The sequence below is a fragment of the Lissotriton vulgaris genome, chromosome 1_1 (genome assembly GCF_964263255.1).
Source record: "Lissotriton vulgaris chromosome 1_1, aLisVul1.2, whole genome shotgun sequence".
NCBI lineage: Eukaryota > Metazoa > Chordata > Amphibia > Caudata > Salamandridae > Lissotriton > Lissotriton vulgaris.
In genome coordinates, this window is record NC_141685.1 from 1,113,219,098 (window position 1) to 1,113,238,263 (window position 19,166).

At 48.7% G+C, this 19,166-nt stretch overlaps 1 protein-coding gene across 2 annotated transcripts in view; it reads right to left on the bottom strand.

Annotated features, from left to right (window-relative positions):
• The window catches only part of PODNL1 (podocan like 1), a 141,517-nt gene that overhangs the window by 106,481 nt on the left and 15,870 nt on the right, over nucleotides 1-19,166 (bottom strand). Inside the window, exons 2-3 of one of the 2 annotated variants that reach the window (XM_086963641.1) lie at nucleotides 10,180-10,425; nucleotides 7,172-7,265 (exon numbers count right to left, since the gene is read on the bottom strand). In XM_086963641.1, the coding sequence (XP_086819767.1) occupies nucleotides 7,172-7,265; nucleotides 10,180-10,425 (340 nt within the window). Of the gene's footprint in view, nucleotides 1-7,171; nucleotides 7,266-10,179; nucleotides 10,429-19,166 lie in introns of both variants that reach the window. The other variant, XM_086963640.1, reaches the window with a different exon arrangement.

Sequence of the window (19,166 nt, forward strand, 5' to 3'; positions counted from 1 at the left end):
TGTTTTCTCTAAACAATGTCATTGGAATGTGCAAGACAAATAGGATGACATGAGGTTAGTGTCCCTTCACCAAGGCCAGTAAATGCTCAAAAGGAGGTGAGTACATTACCACGAACAGCGAGCTCAGTTGTGAGAGGCTGAATACTAAAATATACAATCCTCTGACAGTCTTCATTTTTTTGTGTCACACACTTAACGACTGCAGCATGTTTCATACACTCTAGGAATAAACAGACATAAAAAAGAAAACTGTCAGGTCTGAAAATTCCCAGCCAATCCACATAGGTCAAAGCTAGCCAGGACACTGTATTATTTCAAAACATGTCTCCAGCAGTCCACCCCGGTTGGCGCGCCGACACCTACGCAGCCAGTGGCACAGATCACACAAGCAGGCTGTCACAGAGCTACATCAGGCTCTGTTGACTGTAACGCCGCTGTGTCACTATTAAAAGTAATTTGTTGGACCAGCATCACAGTCTCAGTCATGATCTGAGTGGCCCAAAGCGAGATTAGTACTGTGACTAGTAAATCTGTAGCGCAACTTGTTAGTTGCTGAAAAGGCGCAAAGACTGACTGCAGAACTTCAGCTGCATTAGAGGTACCTGACAAGCGCGTGTTAAGTGATTTTATAATTTACAAAAGTCAATTTTCATTATTAGTGGTAGCAGAGTGAGAGCTAGCTCACTGCAGCGACTGACTCACTTTACTTACTTAAGAAACGCCGGGCGCGATTAAGACGGATGTATGACATTACAACGCATGCTTTTACCACGCGGTATTTACAACGAAAACCTTTACAACGCATAGCGCTTTGGGGTGCTGGATAGTGAATAATTTAATTTACTATTCCAACTCCAGTCCCCATAGACACTAGGGAAGGTGTTGGAAAGTAAATTAAACTTATTCCCTATCCTAGAGCGCTCCCCAGTGCAATGCGTTGTAATGGTTTGCGTTGTAAAAGTTGCATCGTAAAGGCACTGCGTGGTAAAAGTTGCGTTGTAAAGGATGTTTCCCGATTAAAACTCTTGGACTCAGCAGCAGCTGCACAATGGTGTGCTCTGGGCCGCCGAGATCAATGGGTTGGGTAATTTTTCATGTAAAATTTACTGAGGTGCCACTGGCTGCAGCCTCCCACAACTTATTCCCCAGAACTGCAGCCACTTGCTCGCACCGCCGTTCTCTCCGGATGTGATGTCAGTCATCATTTAATGCGGCACTCTGCAATCTTATTGTTACATTGTACCAGCTAGACCTGAAAAGCAGCTCAACCAGCCCCCAAGCCTGGCAGGAGCAGCGCTCATGGAGCAGCGCGCATGTCAAGCTCCACTCCAGCTTTAGTTTCAGGCTGAATTATTAGTGCATGAGTAGCAGCCAGCGCTAGGATTTGAGAGCCAACAGGCCCCTATACTTAGGCGTGACTTTGTATTTAAGTGCGGTGATGCGGACCACCACACTGAAATGCGTTCGTCTAATGCCTGATGTGTGATACTTGGAAGGCCTGCATGTAAATCCAGATGACCAATACTAAATGCAGACAAGCATTGGAAATGCAATAGGTCTCGCAGCATTAGAGTTAGTGCTTTTAGAATTGTTTATGGGGTTTTTTTGTAAATCTTTAGCATTTTTGTTTCCTGTAGCCAATGCTAAAGAATTACAAATAAAAAAAGCCATAAACAATTCTAAAAGCTCTAACTCAAATGCTCCGAGACCTATTGCACCGTGTGAGGGTGAGGGGTTGAGGGTGAGTGAGGGTGAGGGTGGGTGAGGGTGAGTGAGGGTGAGTAAGGGTGAGTGAGGGGTTGAGGGTGAGTGAGGGTGAGTGAGGGTGAGTGTGAGTGAGGGTGAGGGTGAGTGAGTTAGGGTGAGGGGTTGAGGGTGGGTGAGGGTGAGGGGTTGAGGGTGAGTGAGGATGAGTGAGGGTGAGTGAGGGGTTGAGGGTGAGTGAGGGTGAGTGAGGGCGAGTGAGGGTGAGTGAGGGTGAAGAGTGGTATACAATTACGATAGGGTGTGGCTACACCCAATGTTTAGCCCAGGTACCACCTTGCGGGCCTAGCAGCAGTGCGCATGGAGGACTGCATTGCCCCCAGCGCGATGGTTCATATGGCAGCAGGAGTGGAGCAATATGCGGGAGGGTAGGTTAATGATGTGTGAGGATAGGAGGGTTGAAGTGTTTTGTCTGGGGCTGGCTCAATGGTTGTTAGAAAATTGCAATTCGTGAGTGGCAGGCTAAGCTCGGAGGGCGGACAGGATCACAGAAGACGCAAGTTAGTCAATGGGGCCCGCTAGGCAACCGTAGTGGGGACCATAGGGGAAGTGATGTGGCCTATGCACAGAGCTGCCGACTTGGGAGTGGCTCAACATCCTGTGATCCTGCGCAGATGATTTACTCTTCTCGGAGTAAAACAAACCAGGTATTTGGCATGGGGTGACGCACGGAGTATCAGGAAGAAGGTTTCAATGGGGAGTCGGGTTAAAGGGTAGACAAAGGCGCACGAGGGGCGAGCGCGAGTGGCGGGGGGCTGCTGCAGGAGCCTCAGCTTAGGAGTTGTCTCCCAGAGTACTGACGAAGAGGAATTTGGCCTGGAGAGACGCAACGGGGGGAGGGTGGGGGGCATAAAAACGCTTCAATTTCGGAGGCAGGTTAGAGGGAGACAAAGCACAGGAGTGGGAGCGACGAGAGTGGAGGGGTATGGGGGGCCTCGTTTTGGTGGCTTAAGGAAGGGCAGCAAAGCGTCTAATTACAAGGTTAAGGCGGGGAACCAGGCTGCGCACGAGGAGGCTCGTGCAGATAAGAATGGAGTGGGTCGGTCGGGTTACAGTACATTGGGTGTTCCCCCACATGGGGGGTGGGGGGGCGTTGCGCCCCCACCCCCATGTCACATGACCGGGGTCTGCTGGAGCAGGTAGGAGCCCTTTAAACTCCAGCAGTTTCATTAGCTGGATGCCTGCTAGGTGAGTCACCGTTGAGGGGGCGGGCCCTTAAGGAGGATGAGATCTGGGGGGAGGGGAGAGAGATGTACGTGAGAGAGAGAGAAGGCACACGAGGCAGAGAGACACCAATCACACGCACTCGATGAATCCTGATGAGTGGCGCTAAGTTTCCAAGGCGTTTCTTGCGACAGAGCAGCTCTGCAGGGGCCCCTGGCAGGGGCTTTCCTGCCGCCTCGAGGCCCGGGACAGAGACTCACTCCCTCCAGCCCGCAGTGAATAACAAGCGTTGCAGTGAAAATAACGCGCTTATGTTATGCGCGCCTTGCTGTTCAGAAGTAAATAAGTTGTAAGTAAATGGGATGCACTGACCCCATTCTGCAATTTAAAATCCTGTAAGAGATGGTCTCACACTGCCGCTGAAAATGGACCCTAAAAAGGGACTAATGTCTTAAAGAAATGTCTTAAACTCTTTTAACCTAATAAATAATGGTTCCGCTGTCACCTCTGGTAGAAACCTCTGAGCTAAGAAATCACAAATGTTAAATGCAACTACGGTGATGTGCGGCGACTTAAGGAGGGGTAATTTTATGCGCTTACCTATTCCCAAACTAGTGGTTCTGCACTCGTGGCTGCTGGCCTGCGACTCCGTGTCTGCTGTTGGGAGTCGAATCAGCGTGTGATGCAAGGGGGCGTGTTTAGATCCAGAAATGGCGTTGCGCGAGTGCTGTGTATAATAAAGTTATGTGCGTAAGAGATAGTGTAAGCCACGATAAAAACAATAATGAATAAAAAAGAGAAGTGACATATGTTGTTAATCGGACGCTGTGTGCGCTGGGCAAAATAATAATAAAATAAAAACAAGACGGAGGGAAGAGAGGGGAGGGGGGAGGAGAAATGCGACACGGCGGGAAGGGGAGGGACAACCAAACAAGACGGAGGGAAGAGAGGGGAGGGGGGAGGAGAAATGCGACACGGCGGGAAGGGGAGGGGGCGGAGCGGGTAAACCAAGACGGACGTGCACGCGCTTTTAAGCTCAATGCGCATGCGCATTGAGCTTAAAAGTCACGGGCACTGCAAGGAATCGCCACGATTCCTTGCAGTGTGGATAAAGAGTGGATAAGTCCCAATACTCTCGCTTGCTCGATGCGCATGCGCATCGACAGGCGAGACCTAAAAAAGCTCAAAACCAATTTCTTCAAAAAGCACTATATACTCACTTCATCAAACTCAGAAGTGAATTAACGCCATTCAATTCACAGAGCCAGATAGAGTTAAAGCACCTACATTCAAGATAAGAGGAAGCGGAGGGTAATGTGTGAAATGAAGCTTTGTCAAATAGTTCCAGTATGACACGTAGGAGTAGACACCATGTTACAGTGGCGCGTGTAGAAGAATCAGAGAGCTGCGTAAATTGTCAGCTATGCATTTCTCTAAAAGCTCCATGTGTTGTACATACGAAAGACATTGTCTTTCCTTCATCCCCTCGGTTGTTTTGTTTAACCCCTTGCATGCTGATGACGGCCGGGAGCCGTCATGGCACACAGTGCTCGTGTGCTGATGACGGCTCCCGGCCGTCATGACCGCACCTGCGATCGTAATGTGCCGCACAGGCGCAGAATCGCGGCAGCATGCAAGGGGTTAAAAGTTCAAAAGACATAAATAATAAGTTAGTGCTTTTATTGCCAAATGATGCATAAGAAAAAGCCAGAAGTAATCATTCCACAAGATTAGAACCAATACCCCCTTACATTTAATAGATTTACTCCCAAAACCGTCATCTGGTAGTAATAGAGAGATGGCTGTGGGCCCTCATGCCCTTGGGCTTAGGGGCCATTAACTTAAAACCTTTCCCTAGCCAGGCCTTTTCAGGTCTCGCCTATAGACAGCCTTTAGCTGTTGTTGAAGATGTATTGTGGACACAGGGGTAGGCAAAAATCAAACTTAAATACCACCCCCGCCAATTCGATCGGTAACTCAAATGCCATCAGGAGAGTGAAGCTAGTAAGGTCTGTCCTCCCTAGAAGAGGTCTTTCATCCCTCCTATCTATTAATCTCTCCACCCTTTAAGCCTTTCATCCAGCGTCCATTTCACCTGTCTATTCAGGCTCCCATCCGTCTGTCTTTTCATCTAATTCATCTATCCTTCCTTTACTATTCCATCCATCCATCCATCATTTTACCCACCTTTTATCAATCACCCAGCCTTTCACCCTTCTATCCAGGTTTCCATCCATCTATCCAAACAATCACCCTCAATCCATTCTTACGTGAACCCAACCATGCAACTATAACTTTACTCTTCCATCTCTCAAACCTTTCACCTTAGTATCCATCCTTTTATTGACCTCTCCTTGTCGCAGTTTCTTCCTTCTTTTCATATTTCCTATATTTCATTCTTCCTTTCTGCCCTCCCTTTCTCTTTACCTCTATTTTCCCCATTCTTTCTCCATCTGTTATGGTTTCTACCCCACATTTAGAAAAGAAATGCAGCAAGTTTTTAGATAGTGCGATCTCAACCCAAAAGTATTGGAGCACTTTACATGATTTATTATTATATCTTTTTTTGTATGCATGGGGAGATTAATTCATTTGCCCAGAGTCACAGGACTAAAAACCCATCTCCTAAATCGATAGCTTGAACATTAGCCACAACCCCAACCACAAAAGCAGAAGCATTTTCAATATTATAAACAACTTGATGCAAAAAAAAACCATTGACAAAGCCAATAGTCTTGGCTTCTTGTAGGTGTAATGTTACTTGTATTATATATCTGGTTGCAATGACAGAAGCAGCAAAATATCAGTAGGGTGGCACCCTATGTGATGCACATATTTTTAGTGTAATTGCCTTTAAGCCACACCCTAAATTGCATTGGTTACGCCCCTTTGAAAGGTCACCGAGTATTTTCATCCCACTCAAAGCCCTGGTCTACACACGCGGTCAGGTTCTTGGCGCACATAGCCATGGCTGCAGCGCACACAGACCTTACTCTGCCGCACACAGAGGAAAATAATTAGAGGGAACATTGCTTGGGAGTGAAATTCATGTTTAGAAAGCTTTGCTTTTGTTTTGTGGAGGTTAGTGGTTCTCCACACCTTTGAGCACCGTTAACTTAAATTTCCCAAAAAAACTTACAAACTGTGCAAATCTGCCAAGTGGCGCCAAAATCCCTATACCTAATACCACGTGTCGAAGGATCTTCTAACAAAGATCCAGACTGTTTGCTTCCACTGATGAGTGTGGCATCCTCCACATACTCCATTTTTATTACACCATTCCCCAATGACAGTCAGCCATTTTGGAATGGCAAACAAATAATAATTAAGCTCACCAGAAATCTCTGCCAGGTGGCTACCCTCAGTCCGCATGCATGTACTGACAGCCATCCTAGAACACTTTTTGTAATAATTTGACAAAAAGGTTCCAAGATGGCCATTGGTGTGTGTGAATGCATGCTTCTGTACATACGTGCAGCCAGCATGGAATGTTTTTTTCTCATGGTATAACTAAAATCATTCCAAGATGGTCACTGATTAATGCACTTTGAGTGTATAAGTGATGATGCACAGGTAGCCATCTTGGAATTTTTTTTCTAAAACTATAACAAAATCATTCTATGATGGCTGCAGAGTGAGTGCATGTGTGTGGACGCATAGGCAGCTATTTTGGAAAGTTTTTTGTCAAAATATAACAAATATCATTCCAAGACAGCTGCAAATACATGGTAATGCAAACCAAACAAGTACTGGTAAATCCAAAAGGTTTGTGCCTGCATATGAAAGGCAGGATATACTAGCTTTGAAAATGCTTCTTACAAGATGCGCCCAAGTCCCAAGTAGTACACAGTCCTCTCCTCGTCATTAATGTGCTTCTATAGCATGAAAGTAAACAATCACATGTGCACCTCCTGCAATCTTGTGATTTGGTCAAATTGTATGCATTGTAAATAACCAGAGCGTCTTGAATAACTTACTAGGAGAATACACTGTATTGGGCGAAATGCGTGTACAGAAGTGGTGCCTATCCACAATTTCACCACCATCACAAGTTACAAGAAGAGTCCACTTGGGAAGACAACTTGGTATTCTAGTCAGTGAGTTTGGAGAAAGGGCTAACTCTGCACACTTGGTGCTTGAGTTAGTTGGAAGTGAAAATAATATTTGTCTGAGTATGTGAGGCACTGACTATGTACTTTGATCAGAGTTTGGGAGACGGGGGGGGGGGGTAAATTGGACCTACCATCAGATGAGAGGTGGTTGTTGTGCAAGTTCAGAGTCTTCAGGCTGCTCAGTCTGGACAGCTCATTGTAGGGGATCTCCTCCAGCTGGTTATTCTATAACACAAGAGAGGAAAAATATATGGTGAGATCCTGCTGACAGGCACTCAAATCTCCATGTAAACAATAGCTCACTTCCCCCCAAAACTCATGCCATTTCACTTCTACTGTGAAGAAATGATGGATAGGCCACCTTTGGGTATTCGTGGGGCTATCTTTTTGCACTTGTACTGTGCATTCAGGCAGTATTTTTCTAGGTTTAGCGCCACAGCCGGCATTCTTCCTTTTGTAGAACATTCCTTGTCTCGATTTATTTGACACAATACTAGTACTGGAAGTTTATCTTTCCTTTCTATAGCGGTCATGCATTTTGTTCGGCCATCTTGTGTCATGACTGCCATGCAGTTCTTTCAGCTGTATTGTATCAAGGCTACCAGGCGTTTCGTTTGGGCCTCTTGTATGATGGTTGCTGTACACTTGATACGGCCATGTTGTTTCATACCTGTGCGCTTTGGCCAGTCATCTAGCATCATGGCTGTTTTGTTTTGGACTGTAGATCTCTGCGGTCTACGTGCGGTGTATACATATATTTGTGCGTGCAGTCGAATGCTCCAGGTCCTCAAATGCGGTGGATGGGAAACAAGTGTGCTTTATGGTTTGTGGTTATCTGGTCAGTTACACAGACTGCGCTGTTCTGCTGCTGAAGGCCGTTTTGCATCCTTAAGAAGCATTATACATCTATTGCACAATGCTCAAGTTTATAGTCAGAGTGCAGGTTATGAGTCTTGTATTATTGCTCCAGTCTGCACTTAATGTGCTATGTGTTATCTGCGATCACTTTGGTGTTGCTCTCCATATGCCCTCTTAACATCTCTGTTTAATTTATGGAAATTGGGTTTAAATGCTGGTGTTCGATTAAGCCTAATGTTGGCGCTGAATTAGGTATGTTCTGATGCGGCAAGCCAAGGCTATTCACTAATCATCCATGCAAGTTATTTTGTTCGACGTTGCTATCTTGTTAAGTTAATGAGTTTATATAGCGCTTGATTACCCGAGGGTGTCTTGGCGCTGCCTTATGCAAAGGAACAAATACGTTAAAAGAATTACAGGGCTTGGCTAGAGATTAAAAATACATGTTTTCAAGGCCTTTCTGCATTACAGGAGATTTTCAGAGCATTTGAGGTCGAGGGGAAGAGAGTTCCACAGTTTAGAAGTCTTGATATCGTTTTGATGGATTTACAGCTTTTTAGTTCACAAAATGAACATGTGCATGCACATGAGCCTTCTTACACTGCACCAAAAATACAAGGCCATTGTCAAATGTATCTACTGTGCAATGCTTTGCTGTTCATGTCTTTTAAGTTGACCACTTACAACACAAACGTCATGTTCTGAATCCTCTTTATTCCACTCTTCTTTGAGGATACAGCTTAAGTATGCTAATGCTGTCTGTTCACCAAAGGGGCCCTACTCTAAGCTTCCATTGTGTGGTGGCCCAGGAGATTACTTCTTTATTGCATTGTATTTTCTCTCTAGAACAGCTGAGAGCATCACCCCAAAGTGATGCAAATGTAACCAAACACTCCCCTTAACAAAACGCCAGGCCTGTTAGCTTTGCCATTGCATGTGTAAGAAAAGTTAGACCTATTGGTTTCAACAATGCTTCTTACCTTTACTTTGACTTTCAACTTGTTACTGTAGTCATGACTTAGAAATAACACTCTTTTATTGTACATTTCATTCATGTGTGACTTGTCCTTGTAGGTAAGAATGTTGCCTTTACCACACTCACCACTTTGGGCAGACTGTCCTAAGGCCATACTCCCTTGCTCACTTTGCCACTGGATTCAAGCAAGCCGGGCTGAAGACGGCTGTAATGCCAGAAACCGGTCCTCGGAAGCTTGTTTCCGGTCCAGGGAAGGGATGGCTTGGCAGTTCGGGCTGGACTGTTCCCATGAGCCACAGGGCCAGACTGATTTGCATATAGCCATGTCTGAACTGGGGTGGCAGAGTGGGCTAAAGAACGGTGATGGATTAAACCCAGATCTGTTGACTGGGTGTGAGTGTTTGATTGGTTCAGATGCTCCATCCATCACCACCCCCTTTTGTACCGCTATACTCAGAGTCAGAGAAACAGCATCATCATCATGAAGCTGAAGACCAAGGACGCAGCTATCATTAGTGCACGTGCGATGGCACTGGGGTCCAATAGCATAGGCCCACTGCACCACAAATATGGTTGTTTTTTATTAATTAGCCAGGCTTGAGGGACCATTTTCCATGCATATGTTAGTGTCCACAGCACCCTTGCTATAGGAGACATTTCAAGAAGAATGGCTACTCTTAATCCAAAGAGGCTTTGAGCTCCAGCGTTCATTCCAACCGCGGCCTTTGCCGAGGGATCTCACGGCCAATCGCCGGCTCTTTAACTGAGCGCTCGGCATGCTACGTCACAGCTCACTTTGCATTCTGGGAACTTCTAGTGACATGAAAATGCAGATGATTGTTCAGAACGGTAGGCTCTGCAGTGGGTGGGATTATTATTCTTTTTTGTTGTTGCAATTTTATATAGCGTGGATATGGACCAAAGGCATCAGAGCGCTTTACAGCAGTAGCATGATACAAGGGTACAGCAAGTTACAGTTACAATTATTACGTTCAGACATAGTGCATGGGTAGCTGTAACCAGGACGAATGCAGCCTTTGGACAAGAGATGTACACGGTTCAAGCATTGATTAAGATGATGGGGGACACAATAAGGTAGGTTTGTCTACTGGATAGAGTATGTGGTCGTGGGTGACAAACCCAGGGATATTTGACCTGTAAGAAAGTAATGTACTAAAAATTTCATTTTTTTGAGATTCCATGAGGATTTTGTTAAAGCACCCTTGAGTTACGAGGAATCGATCTAGAATGAAGGTAATTGGATAGTTACCTCCCTTCCTCCCATGGACCCGGAAGGACTACTACCTGAAGAAAGAGGTGCTGCACACTCTGCGATATGTTCCTGGGGAAGGTGAGCAGGTTCACACCGCTGCAGTCCACAGAGTCAGCTAGGGCGCAGGTGCAGTTGGCCGGGCAGCGGGTGATGTGGTTCCTGGTGGTGATGCTTGTCCCAGGGTGTGGAAACCAGTGTGGGTCTTCATCATCTTGCCTTCCAAGCAGCAAAAACGAAGGGATCTCCAACAGAAAGATCAGAAGGCTGGCACAGGTGATCTGCTGGAGGAAGGACAGTGGTGGGAGGAAGGACAGTGAGCAAGTAGGGAGGAAAGGAAGACAGCACAAGGAGAGAAAATGTGAGGTGCAAGATTGGGGATCAATGAAGGGAAGGGAGACAGAGAAGGGATCACATCGAAAACAAGCATTTACAATGCAATGGTTTCGCCTTTGGAAAAGTTAGAGTTATTGGCATTGTATATGCCAAAATTTGTATTTATGTTTTTGTTTCGAAAACAGATAAGTAAATGGCATTGTCATTTACATTGCTATTACCTTTTTTTTTGCAGTCACTTGGCACTCTCTAGCACTCCCTAGTACTCTTTATGCACTCTGCATTTCTTATGCACTCTGCATTTCATATGCACTCCCTGTGCACTCTGCACTCCCTATGCAGCACTCTGTATGCACTCTGTACTCTATATGCACCCTGCACGCTCCACTTCCTATGCACTCTGCACTTTTTATGCAGCACTCTGTATGCACTGTGCACTTTGTATGCACTCCACACTTCCTATGCACTCTGCACTCCCTATGCACTCTGCACTTATCATGCACTCCCTATGCAGCACTTTGCATAGAGAGTGCAGAGTGCATAGAGAGTGCAGAGTGCATAGAGAGTGCAGAGTGCCTAAAGAGTGCAGAGTGCACTCCCTATGCACTCTGCACTGTCTATGCACTCTGCACTCCCTATGCACTCTGCACTCCCTATGCACTCTGCACTCCCTATGCACTCTGCACTCCCTACGCACTCTGCACTCCCTATGCACTCCCTACGCACTCTGCACTCCCTACGCACTCTGCACTCCCTATGCACTCTGCACTCCCTATGCACTCTGTATGCATTCTGCATTACCTATGCACTGTGCACTGTCTATGCACTGTGCACTCTGCACTTCTTATGCACTCTGCACTCCCTATGCACTCTCTGCATTCCTTATGCACTCTGCACTTCCTATGCACTTTGCACTCTCTATACACTCTGCACTCCCTATGTACTCTCTCTGCACTTTGCACTGTCTATGCACTCCCTATGCACTCTGCATTACCTATGCACTCTCTATGCACTTTGCACTCTTTATGCACTCTGCACTCTCTATACATTCTGCACTTTTTATGCACTCTCTCTCTGCACTCCTTATGCACTCTGCACTCCTTATTCACTCCCTATGCACTCTGCATTCCCTATGCACTCTGCACTTTGTATACATTCCCTATGCACTTTGTATGCACTCTTTATGCACTCTCTCTGGACTCTGCATTCCCTATGTACTCTGCACTGCCTATGCACTTTGCACCCTCTATGCACTCTGCACGCACTCTGCACGCACTCTGCACTCTATGCACTCTGCACTCCCCCTGCTCTATGCACTCCCTACTCTGCACTCCCTTTGTTAAAGTTTGAGCTTTTGATAAATGGTGTTTTGTATCTTCATTGAATTATGTGTAAAACGTTGATGTGTTTTACTTTACACAGAAATCTGGAGTGCATTTATAATGCAATTATTTGCAGAGAGAGGGAAGGGATGAAAGAGGCCAGGAGTAAGAAAGCTCAAAAGGAAGCGAGTGCAGGATAGAGAGGGAGGGCAGGAGGGAAGGAATAGACGCAGGAGAGAGGGAGGGCATAAAGGAGTGTGAGGGCATGAGGGAAGGTAGGAAAGTGTGAGAAAGGCAGAAAGGAGAGGGCGGCAGGTAAGAGAGGGAGGGCGGAAAGGAGAAGGAGGGCTAGAGGAGGAGAGAGAGGGAGATGGAGGACAGGAAGGTGAAAGAAAGAGGTGGAAAAGGGAGGGCAGTCGAGACTAAGAAGGCAGAAGAGAGAGATAACAGAAGAGTGGCATTGTAAATGGAGAGGGAGATGGAGGACAGGAAGGTGAAAGAAAGAGGTGGAAAAGGGAGGGCAGTCGAGACTAAGAAGGCAGAAGAGAGAGATAACAGAAGAGTGGCATTGTAAATGGCAATGTCTTTTCGCCATGTGTTATGGAGTGTATGCATGTGGTGTGTAGTAGAATTATGTGGGTATGATTGGAATTGTAGCAATGGTGGCATGCTGCGCTTTAGATGAAAATGTTTAAAAGTAAAGTGTGCCATACTGCGATGCTCCAATAGTTAATTGTGGATGCATTAACAATTGATGTGTGTACTGATCGCTGGTGGTGTGTGTGCCTGTAGAAATTGTGCACTGATGGCTGGTGGTGTGTGCGCCTGGTGGAAGCGTGCACTGCCGGCTGGAGGTGTGTGTGCCTGGTGGAAGCGTGCACTGACAACTGGTGGTGTGTGTGCCTGGTGAAAGCGTGCACAAACGTCTGGTGGTGTGTGTGCCTGGTGAAAGCGTGCAATGACGGCTGGTATTGTATGTGCTTAGTGAAAGCGTGCACTGACAGCTGGTGGTGTGTGTGTGGGTGTGTGTTGGTGTTCCTGGCGAAAGCGTGCAGTGACGACTGGGTGTGTGTGTGTGTGTGTGTGTGTGTGGTTGTGTGCCTGGTGAGTGTGTGTGGGGTGTTTGTGTGGTGTGTGTGTGGTCTTATGTATGTGGTGTTGTGTGATCCTCTGTGAGATACCGGGGTCTGTCGTCTGGAATGGAAGCTTTGGTCAGATGGGGGGAGCATGGAAATGTTGTGCTCCTGTGGAGTGTCCTTATTTGCGCGAATGTTAAATGGCATATATGTTAAACAATATTAAATGCAACGTGCGTTTAAAGCTGACAGATGTGCACTGAAATACATGAATGTGTGGAGTATATGACATTCAATCCGAGGTAGGTGAGCACAAAATTCCATCAAGACTATCACTATCCAACAACCACGGCACTGGCATTGGCCACCATTCAGTAACACAACTGGACAAGGGGTGCAACTCACGCCCAATAAATAACATTTGATGCATGACGCATCCGCGTTTCTCACTTACCACGGACCGTCGTTGTACAGTAAAACACGTTTACAATGTTTCTAAAACGTTCTACTGAAACATTTTTGTTTTCATTCGCACCGGAATCTTACGGTTCCACTGTAGTTTCTAGAATCGTGAGAAGCAGCGTGGACAGCCGGTGGCTTTGGGCAGGGGATGGGAGTGGAGCCGTACGCTGTTGTCATGGAAACGAAGCAGCAGCAGCGCCGCTGCAGGATGTGAGGCGGGTCATGTGCTAAGGCAAGATGGCTGCCCGGAGTCCGGAGGATGCTGTCTGAGCGCATGTGCAAGCCTCAGCCCGAGAGTGATTGCCTGACCCCGGCCACCGTGACTGCACCGCTCCAGGCGCTTACAGTATCCCGAGTCTGCCCCTGACGCTGCCGCCATGAAGATCGGCTTCCCGTGGCACAGCTGAGCGTGCGGTGCTTACAGTCAAGAGCACGCCTTTGTGGGCTGACTTGCCCTTAACTTTGTGTTGGTGCAGCATTTCCTGCGGAGACCGCTTTTTTGCGCATTGGCAGCTGGTCTTCACGCGCTGAACCTAAAGCCTTACCATGGCACTGACTATGTTTGGTAAGTCTGACGCACAATTTATACTTATCGTATCTGAAGTGGCTATATGCCGTTGTGACTGATTCGGAGACGGTGACAGTCTGAGATACAGTGCGTGTGTCTGCCGCCTGAGACAGTATGACTGTCTGAGGAGAGCTCCTTCCCATTGTTTCCTCGGGCAGAGCCCATGGGCGTGTACTCCTGCTAATTTTAGCCCCGCTACGGCTAGTCCACTGAATCTTAATAAAGATTTGGCTGTAGGAGTGCTCCATTTCCAGCCGTTGATGATTTTATTATGCACAGCTGTTTAACTGTCCCGACATTTACCTGTATTTCACATTCCCATTGCATGCGCGTTTTATACAAGAAAGTCGGCCAGTGGTTAAATCGATCCTTTTAGCCTCCAGCTGTTTTTCAAACACGTGAAAGTAGAATGACGTTTTCACTGCCATAAGTTAACCCTCTGCCCTGCCACAATCGCAGGCCCACCATCTGAAACAATTTCAGCAACCCATGCACTTCAGCGCTCGTCATTTATTTTAACATGCTGGCCTCTCTGCTCTCTTTCGTCAAGACGTTTGGGACGGCAGGCCGGGGGCACAGGGGCACTCACGGTCTCCTCGGCGGGGATGGGTCTCCTCCGGGAGGCTCTTCGTCGTGCTTCAGGTGCAGCTCCTCCGCCGATTGCCCAATCAGGTCGCTGCTTTGCAGGCGAGCCCTCACAACCACCCGGGAGTCAGCCAACGGCAGTGCGGCTCCCGGGGCAACCCACGATGACGAACCTTGAGCGGCCAATCCCTGCACAGCTTCAGTAGTGACGCGACGGCGCACGGGCCAATCCCGTCGCGGCGTCAGTGAGGGGGCTCGACTCCTGTGGCCAATGGGAGCGCGGCGGCTTCGATCTCAGCTACCGCAGCTCCCGGTCACGAACACAGCTTGCAGAGGGTGTTTCTGGCCCCGGGCCGCGACGGTGATTTAGCGGCCAGAGATTTTCGGGCCGCAGATCGCGGTCAGCCTGCTTCCTCGCCAGCAGATCGACACGGGGGATTATAAGGCACAGGGAAACACCACGGGTCTCCCCTCACCCCTGAATCTGTGCCGATGAGCACAGCGATCGGGCCAGCTCTTCTCGGGGGCGTTCCCGGCTTTTGGCTGACGTATCATGACGTAGCCAAAAGCCAAAGATTCTCGGGAACGCCCCCGTGTCTGGTCCGGCATTGACGGACGCCTCTCTGTTCCAATGGCTAGCCTCCATTTATGGAGCTAGCCAATGAAGCAGAGAGGCGGGTTAAAGTCACCCATACTAGAAACTACAGATTTCGCTGGAGACAGTCTGAGATACAGTGCGTGTGTCTGCCGCCTGAGACAGTATGACTGTCTGAGGAGAGCTCCTTCCCATTGTTTCCTCGGGCAGAGCCCATGGGCGTGTACTCCTGCTAATTTTAGCCCCGCTACGTCTAGTCCACTGAATCTTAATAAAGATTTGGCTGTAGGAGTGCTCCATTTCCAGCCGTTGATGATTTTATTATGCACAGCTGTTTAACTGTCCCGACATTTACCTGTATTTCACATTCCCATTGCATGCGCGTTTTATACAAGAAAGTCGGCCAGTGGTTAAATCGATCCTTTTAGCCTCCAGCTGTTTTTCAAACACGTGAAAGTAGAATGACGTTTTCACTGCCATAAGTTAACCCTCTGCCCTGCCACAATCGCAGGCCCACCATCTGAAACAATTTCAGCAACCCATGCACTTCAGCGCTCGTCATTTATTTTAACATGCTGGCCTCTCTGCTCTCTTTCGTCAAGACGTTTGGGACGGCAGGCCGGGGGCACAGGGGCACTCACAGTCTCCTCGGCGGGGATGGGTCTCCTCCGGGAGGCTCTTCGTCGTGCTTCAGGTGCAGCTCCTCCGCCGATTGCCCAATCAGGTCGCTGCTTTGCAGGCGAGCCCTCACAACCACCCGGGAGTCAGCCAACGGCAGTGCGGCTCCCGGGGCAACCCACGATGACGAACCTTGAGCGGCCAATCCCTGCACAGCTTCAGTAGTGACGCGACGGCGCACGGGCCAATCCCGTCGCGGCGTCAGTGAGGGGGCTCGACTCCTGTGGCCAATGGGAGCGCGGCGGCTTCGATCTCAGCTACCGCAGCTCCCGGTCACGAACACAGCTTGCAGAGGGTGCTTCTGGCCCCGGGCCGCGACGGTGATTTAGCGGCCAGAGATTTTCGGGCCGCAGATCGCGGTCAGCCTGCTTCCTCGCCAGCAGATCGACACGGGGGATTATAAGGCACAGGGAAACACCACGGGTCTCCCCTCACCCCTGAATCTGTGCCGATGAGCACAGCGATCGGGCCAGCTCTTCTCGGGGGCGTTCCCGGCTTTTGGCTGACGTATCATGACGTAGCCAAAAGCCAAAGATTCTCGGGAACGCCCCCGTGTCTGGTCCGGCATTGACGGACGCCTCTCTGTTCCAATGGCTAGCCTCCATTTATGGAGCTAGCCAATGAAGCAGAGAGGCGGGTTAAAGTCACCCATACTAGAAACTACAGATTTCGCTGGAGGAGGAGCCTAACGGCTCCGCCCCCCAGCGAAACCTAAAAAGGAAAGAAACAAGCATTTACAATGCAATGGTTTCGCCTTTGGAAAAGTTAGAGCTTTTGGCATTGTAAATGACAAAATTTGTATTTATGTGTTGGTTTTGAAAACCGATAAATAAATGGCATTGTCATTTACATTGCCATTAGCTTAATCTCTGCAGTCACTCAACAGTCCCTAGCACTCCCTAGTCACTCTGCACTCCGTAGCACTCCCTAGCACTCCCTAGTCACTCTGCACTCCCTAGCCCTCCCTAGTCACTCTGCACTCCCTAGCACTCTGCACTCCCTAGCACTCCCTAGTCACTCTGCACTCCCTAGCACTCCCTAGTCACTCAGCACTCCCTAGTCACTCTGCACTCCCTCGCACTCACTCGCACTCCCTAGCACTCTGCACTCCCTTGCACTCTGCACTCCCTTGCACTCTGCACTCCCTAGCACTCCCTAGTCACTCTGCACTCCCTAGCACTCCCTAGTCACTCTGCACTCCCTAGCACTCCCTAGCATTCTGCAGTCACTCTGAACTCCCTAGCACCCCCTAGCATTCTGCAGTCACTCTGCACTCCCTAGCACTCCCTAGCACTCCCTAGCAGTCACTCTGCAGTCCCTAGCACGACTTAGCACTCTGCAGTCACTCTGCACTCCCTAGCACTCTGCAGTCACTCTCCACTCCCTAGCACTCCCTAGTCACTCTCCACTCCCTAGCACTCACTAGTCACTCTGCACTCACTAGCACTCCCTACTCACTCTGCACTCCCTAGCACTCCCTAGTCACTCTGCACTCCCTAGTCACTCTGCACTCAATAGCACTCCCTAGCCACTCTGCACTCCCTAGCACTCCCTAGTCACTCTGCACTCCCTAGCACTCTGCAGTCACTCTGCACTCTCTAGCACTCCCTAGTCACTCTGCACTCCCTAGCACTCCCTAGCACTCTGCAGTCACTCTGCACTCCCTAGCACTCTGCAGTCACTCTGCACTCCCTAGCACACCCTAGCACTTTGCAGTCACTCTGCAGTCACTCTGCAGTCCCTAGCACTCCCTAGTCACTCTGCACTCCCTAGCACTCTGCACTCCCTAGCACTCCCCAGTCACTCTGCACTCCCTAGCACTCTGAACTCCCTAGCACTCCCTAGTCACTCTGCACTCCACAGTCACTCTACACTCCCTAGCACTCCCTAGCACTCTGCAGTCACTCTGCACTCCCTAGCACTCCCTAGTCACGCTGAACCACAACACACATCAAACTCTCCAAAGCACAACAACTATACACTAGTCCTTACATACACCCACACACACTGGACCATTAAAACTCATACACCAGCCACACACGCCGAACCACATGCATCAAGACAAACTCACAGCGTCCATAAACTCCAAACCACGCACATATGTATAGACACCAAACTACAAAAGACATACACACATGAATCTACACAAAAGGCACACAGGGGTAAGCACACTAATGCTCACACAGGCGCGCATGCCGATAAACACACATACCCAGACCCAGACAAGGTGTACAGATAAAGGCCCCCGCACCACATTTGCATTCACCCATCATGGTCTGCCTACAGTTGACAGGTTGTGTGATCTTGACCATATGACCGCATTCCAGTGTGTGACCCCCGTTGTTCATAGCTTGGTTGTGTATGTTTTAGTATTAAATACATATAGGCCTGTCTGCAGAAGTTTACCGGAACTGTGGTACACTGATAGAAAACCTCCTTTTTGCCCACAGAGAGGCGGCGTCAAGGGCCCTTTGTCACCGAAAGTTCTCACTAAACCCGAGTCAGAAGATGCCCGCGAGGTAGCGCTTATTGTAACAACTGTATTACATAATGCACTGTGAGCCCATTGTATTGGTTACATCATTTTGCCTCCCCTCCCGATGAAAAAGCTATCCTGCTGTAATAAATTTTAAGGAGTAGGAACCGATTTTCATTGACTCTAGAGCTGGGTGGGTGAAGGGGAATTAGGTGGTATGGTCGAATAGATGTTCATCCTCCAAAGGTCGATAACATTTGAAATTTGTGCTTTTTGCAGTTTTTTATACAATTACAGGATGTTTAGCGTCCCCACCGAGACTTGAACCTGGTTCCCCAACTTTGAGGTCGGCGGTCCTCTGCGGTGTAATAGTGCCCCAGGAGGAGGGTAGAGAAGGTGACTACGGCCACCCAAAAGAGGCTGCAGCGGTTCAACCGTGGAGCTCGGGTGCAAAAGACTTTGATTCCTGGAGGCTACGTTTGGGGAGCCTGCCCCTCCTCTTAACAGTTACTTCACGATCTGCAGGAACGCGTGTGTGGGTTAGTTCTAGGTCCCCCTAAGAGAGCGCGGTGAGGCAATGGAGTTCTACGTGTACTCAGCGGATCGCCTGTTCCAATCTCGGTAGGTTAATTCGCCGACTGCAGAGCTCTGTGCGAGCCGGTTGGTTTAAAGGTTCCAATTCTAGTAAAATTGTAGGGTGGGTTAATGCGCCGACCTTGGAGCTCTGTGTATGCCCGGGAAACTGCAATATCGAAGCCCGACAGGGTGGCGGTAGGTGTATAGCTAAATGTACCCTCACAAGTTGGAGGCGGGGCCGGGTCACCTGTAATTCCAAAAGAGCACTTCAAGCCACCCACATAGCTCCGCGGGGACCCGCTGCAGCGCCCAGCGAGCTGCCCCCGTGCCCCATTGTGAGCTGCGCAT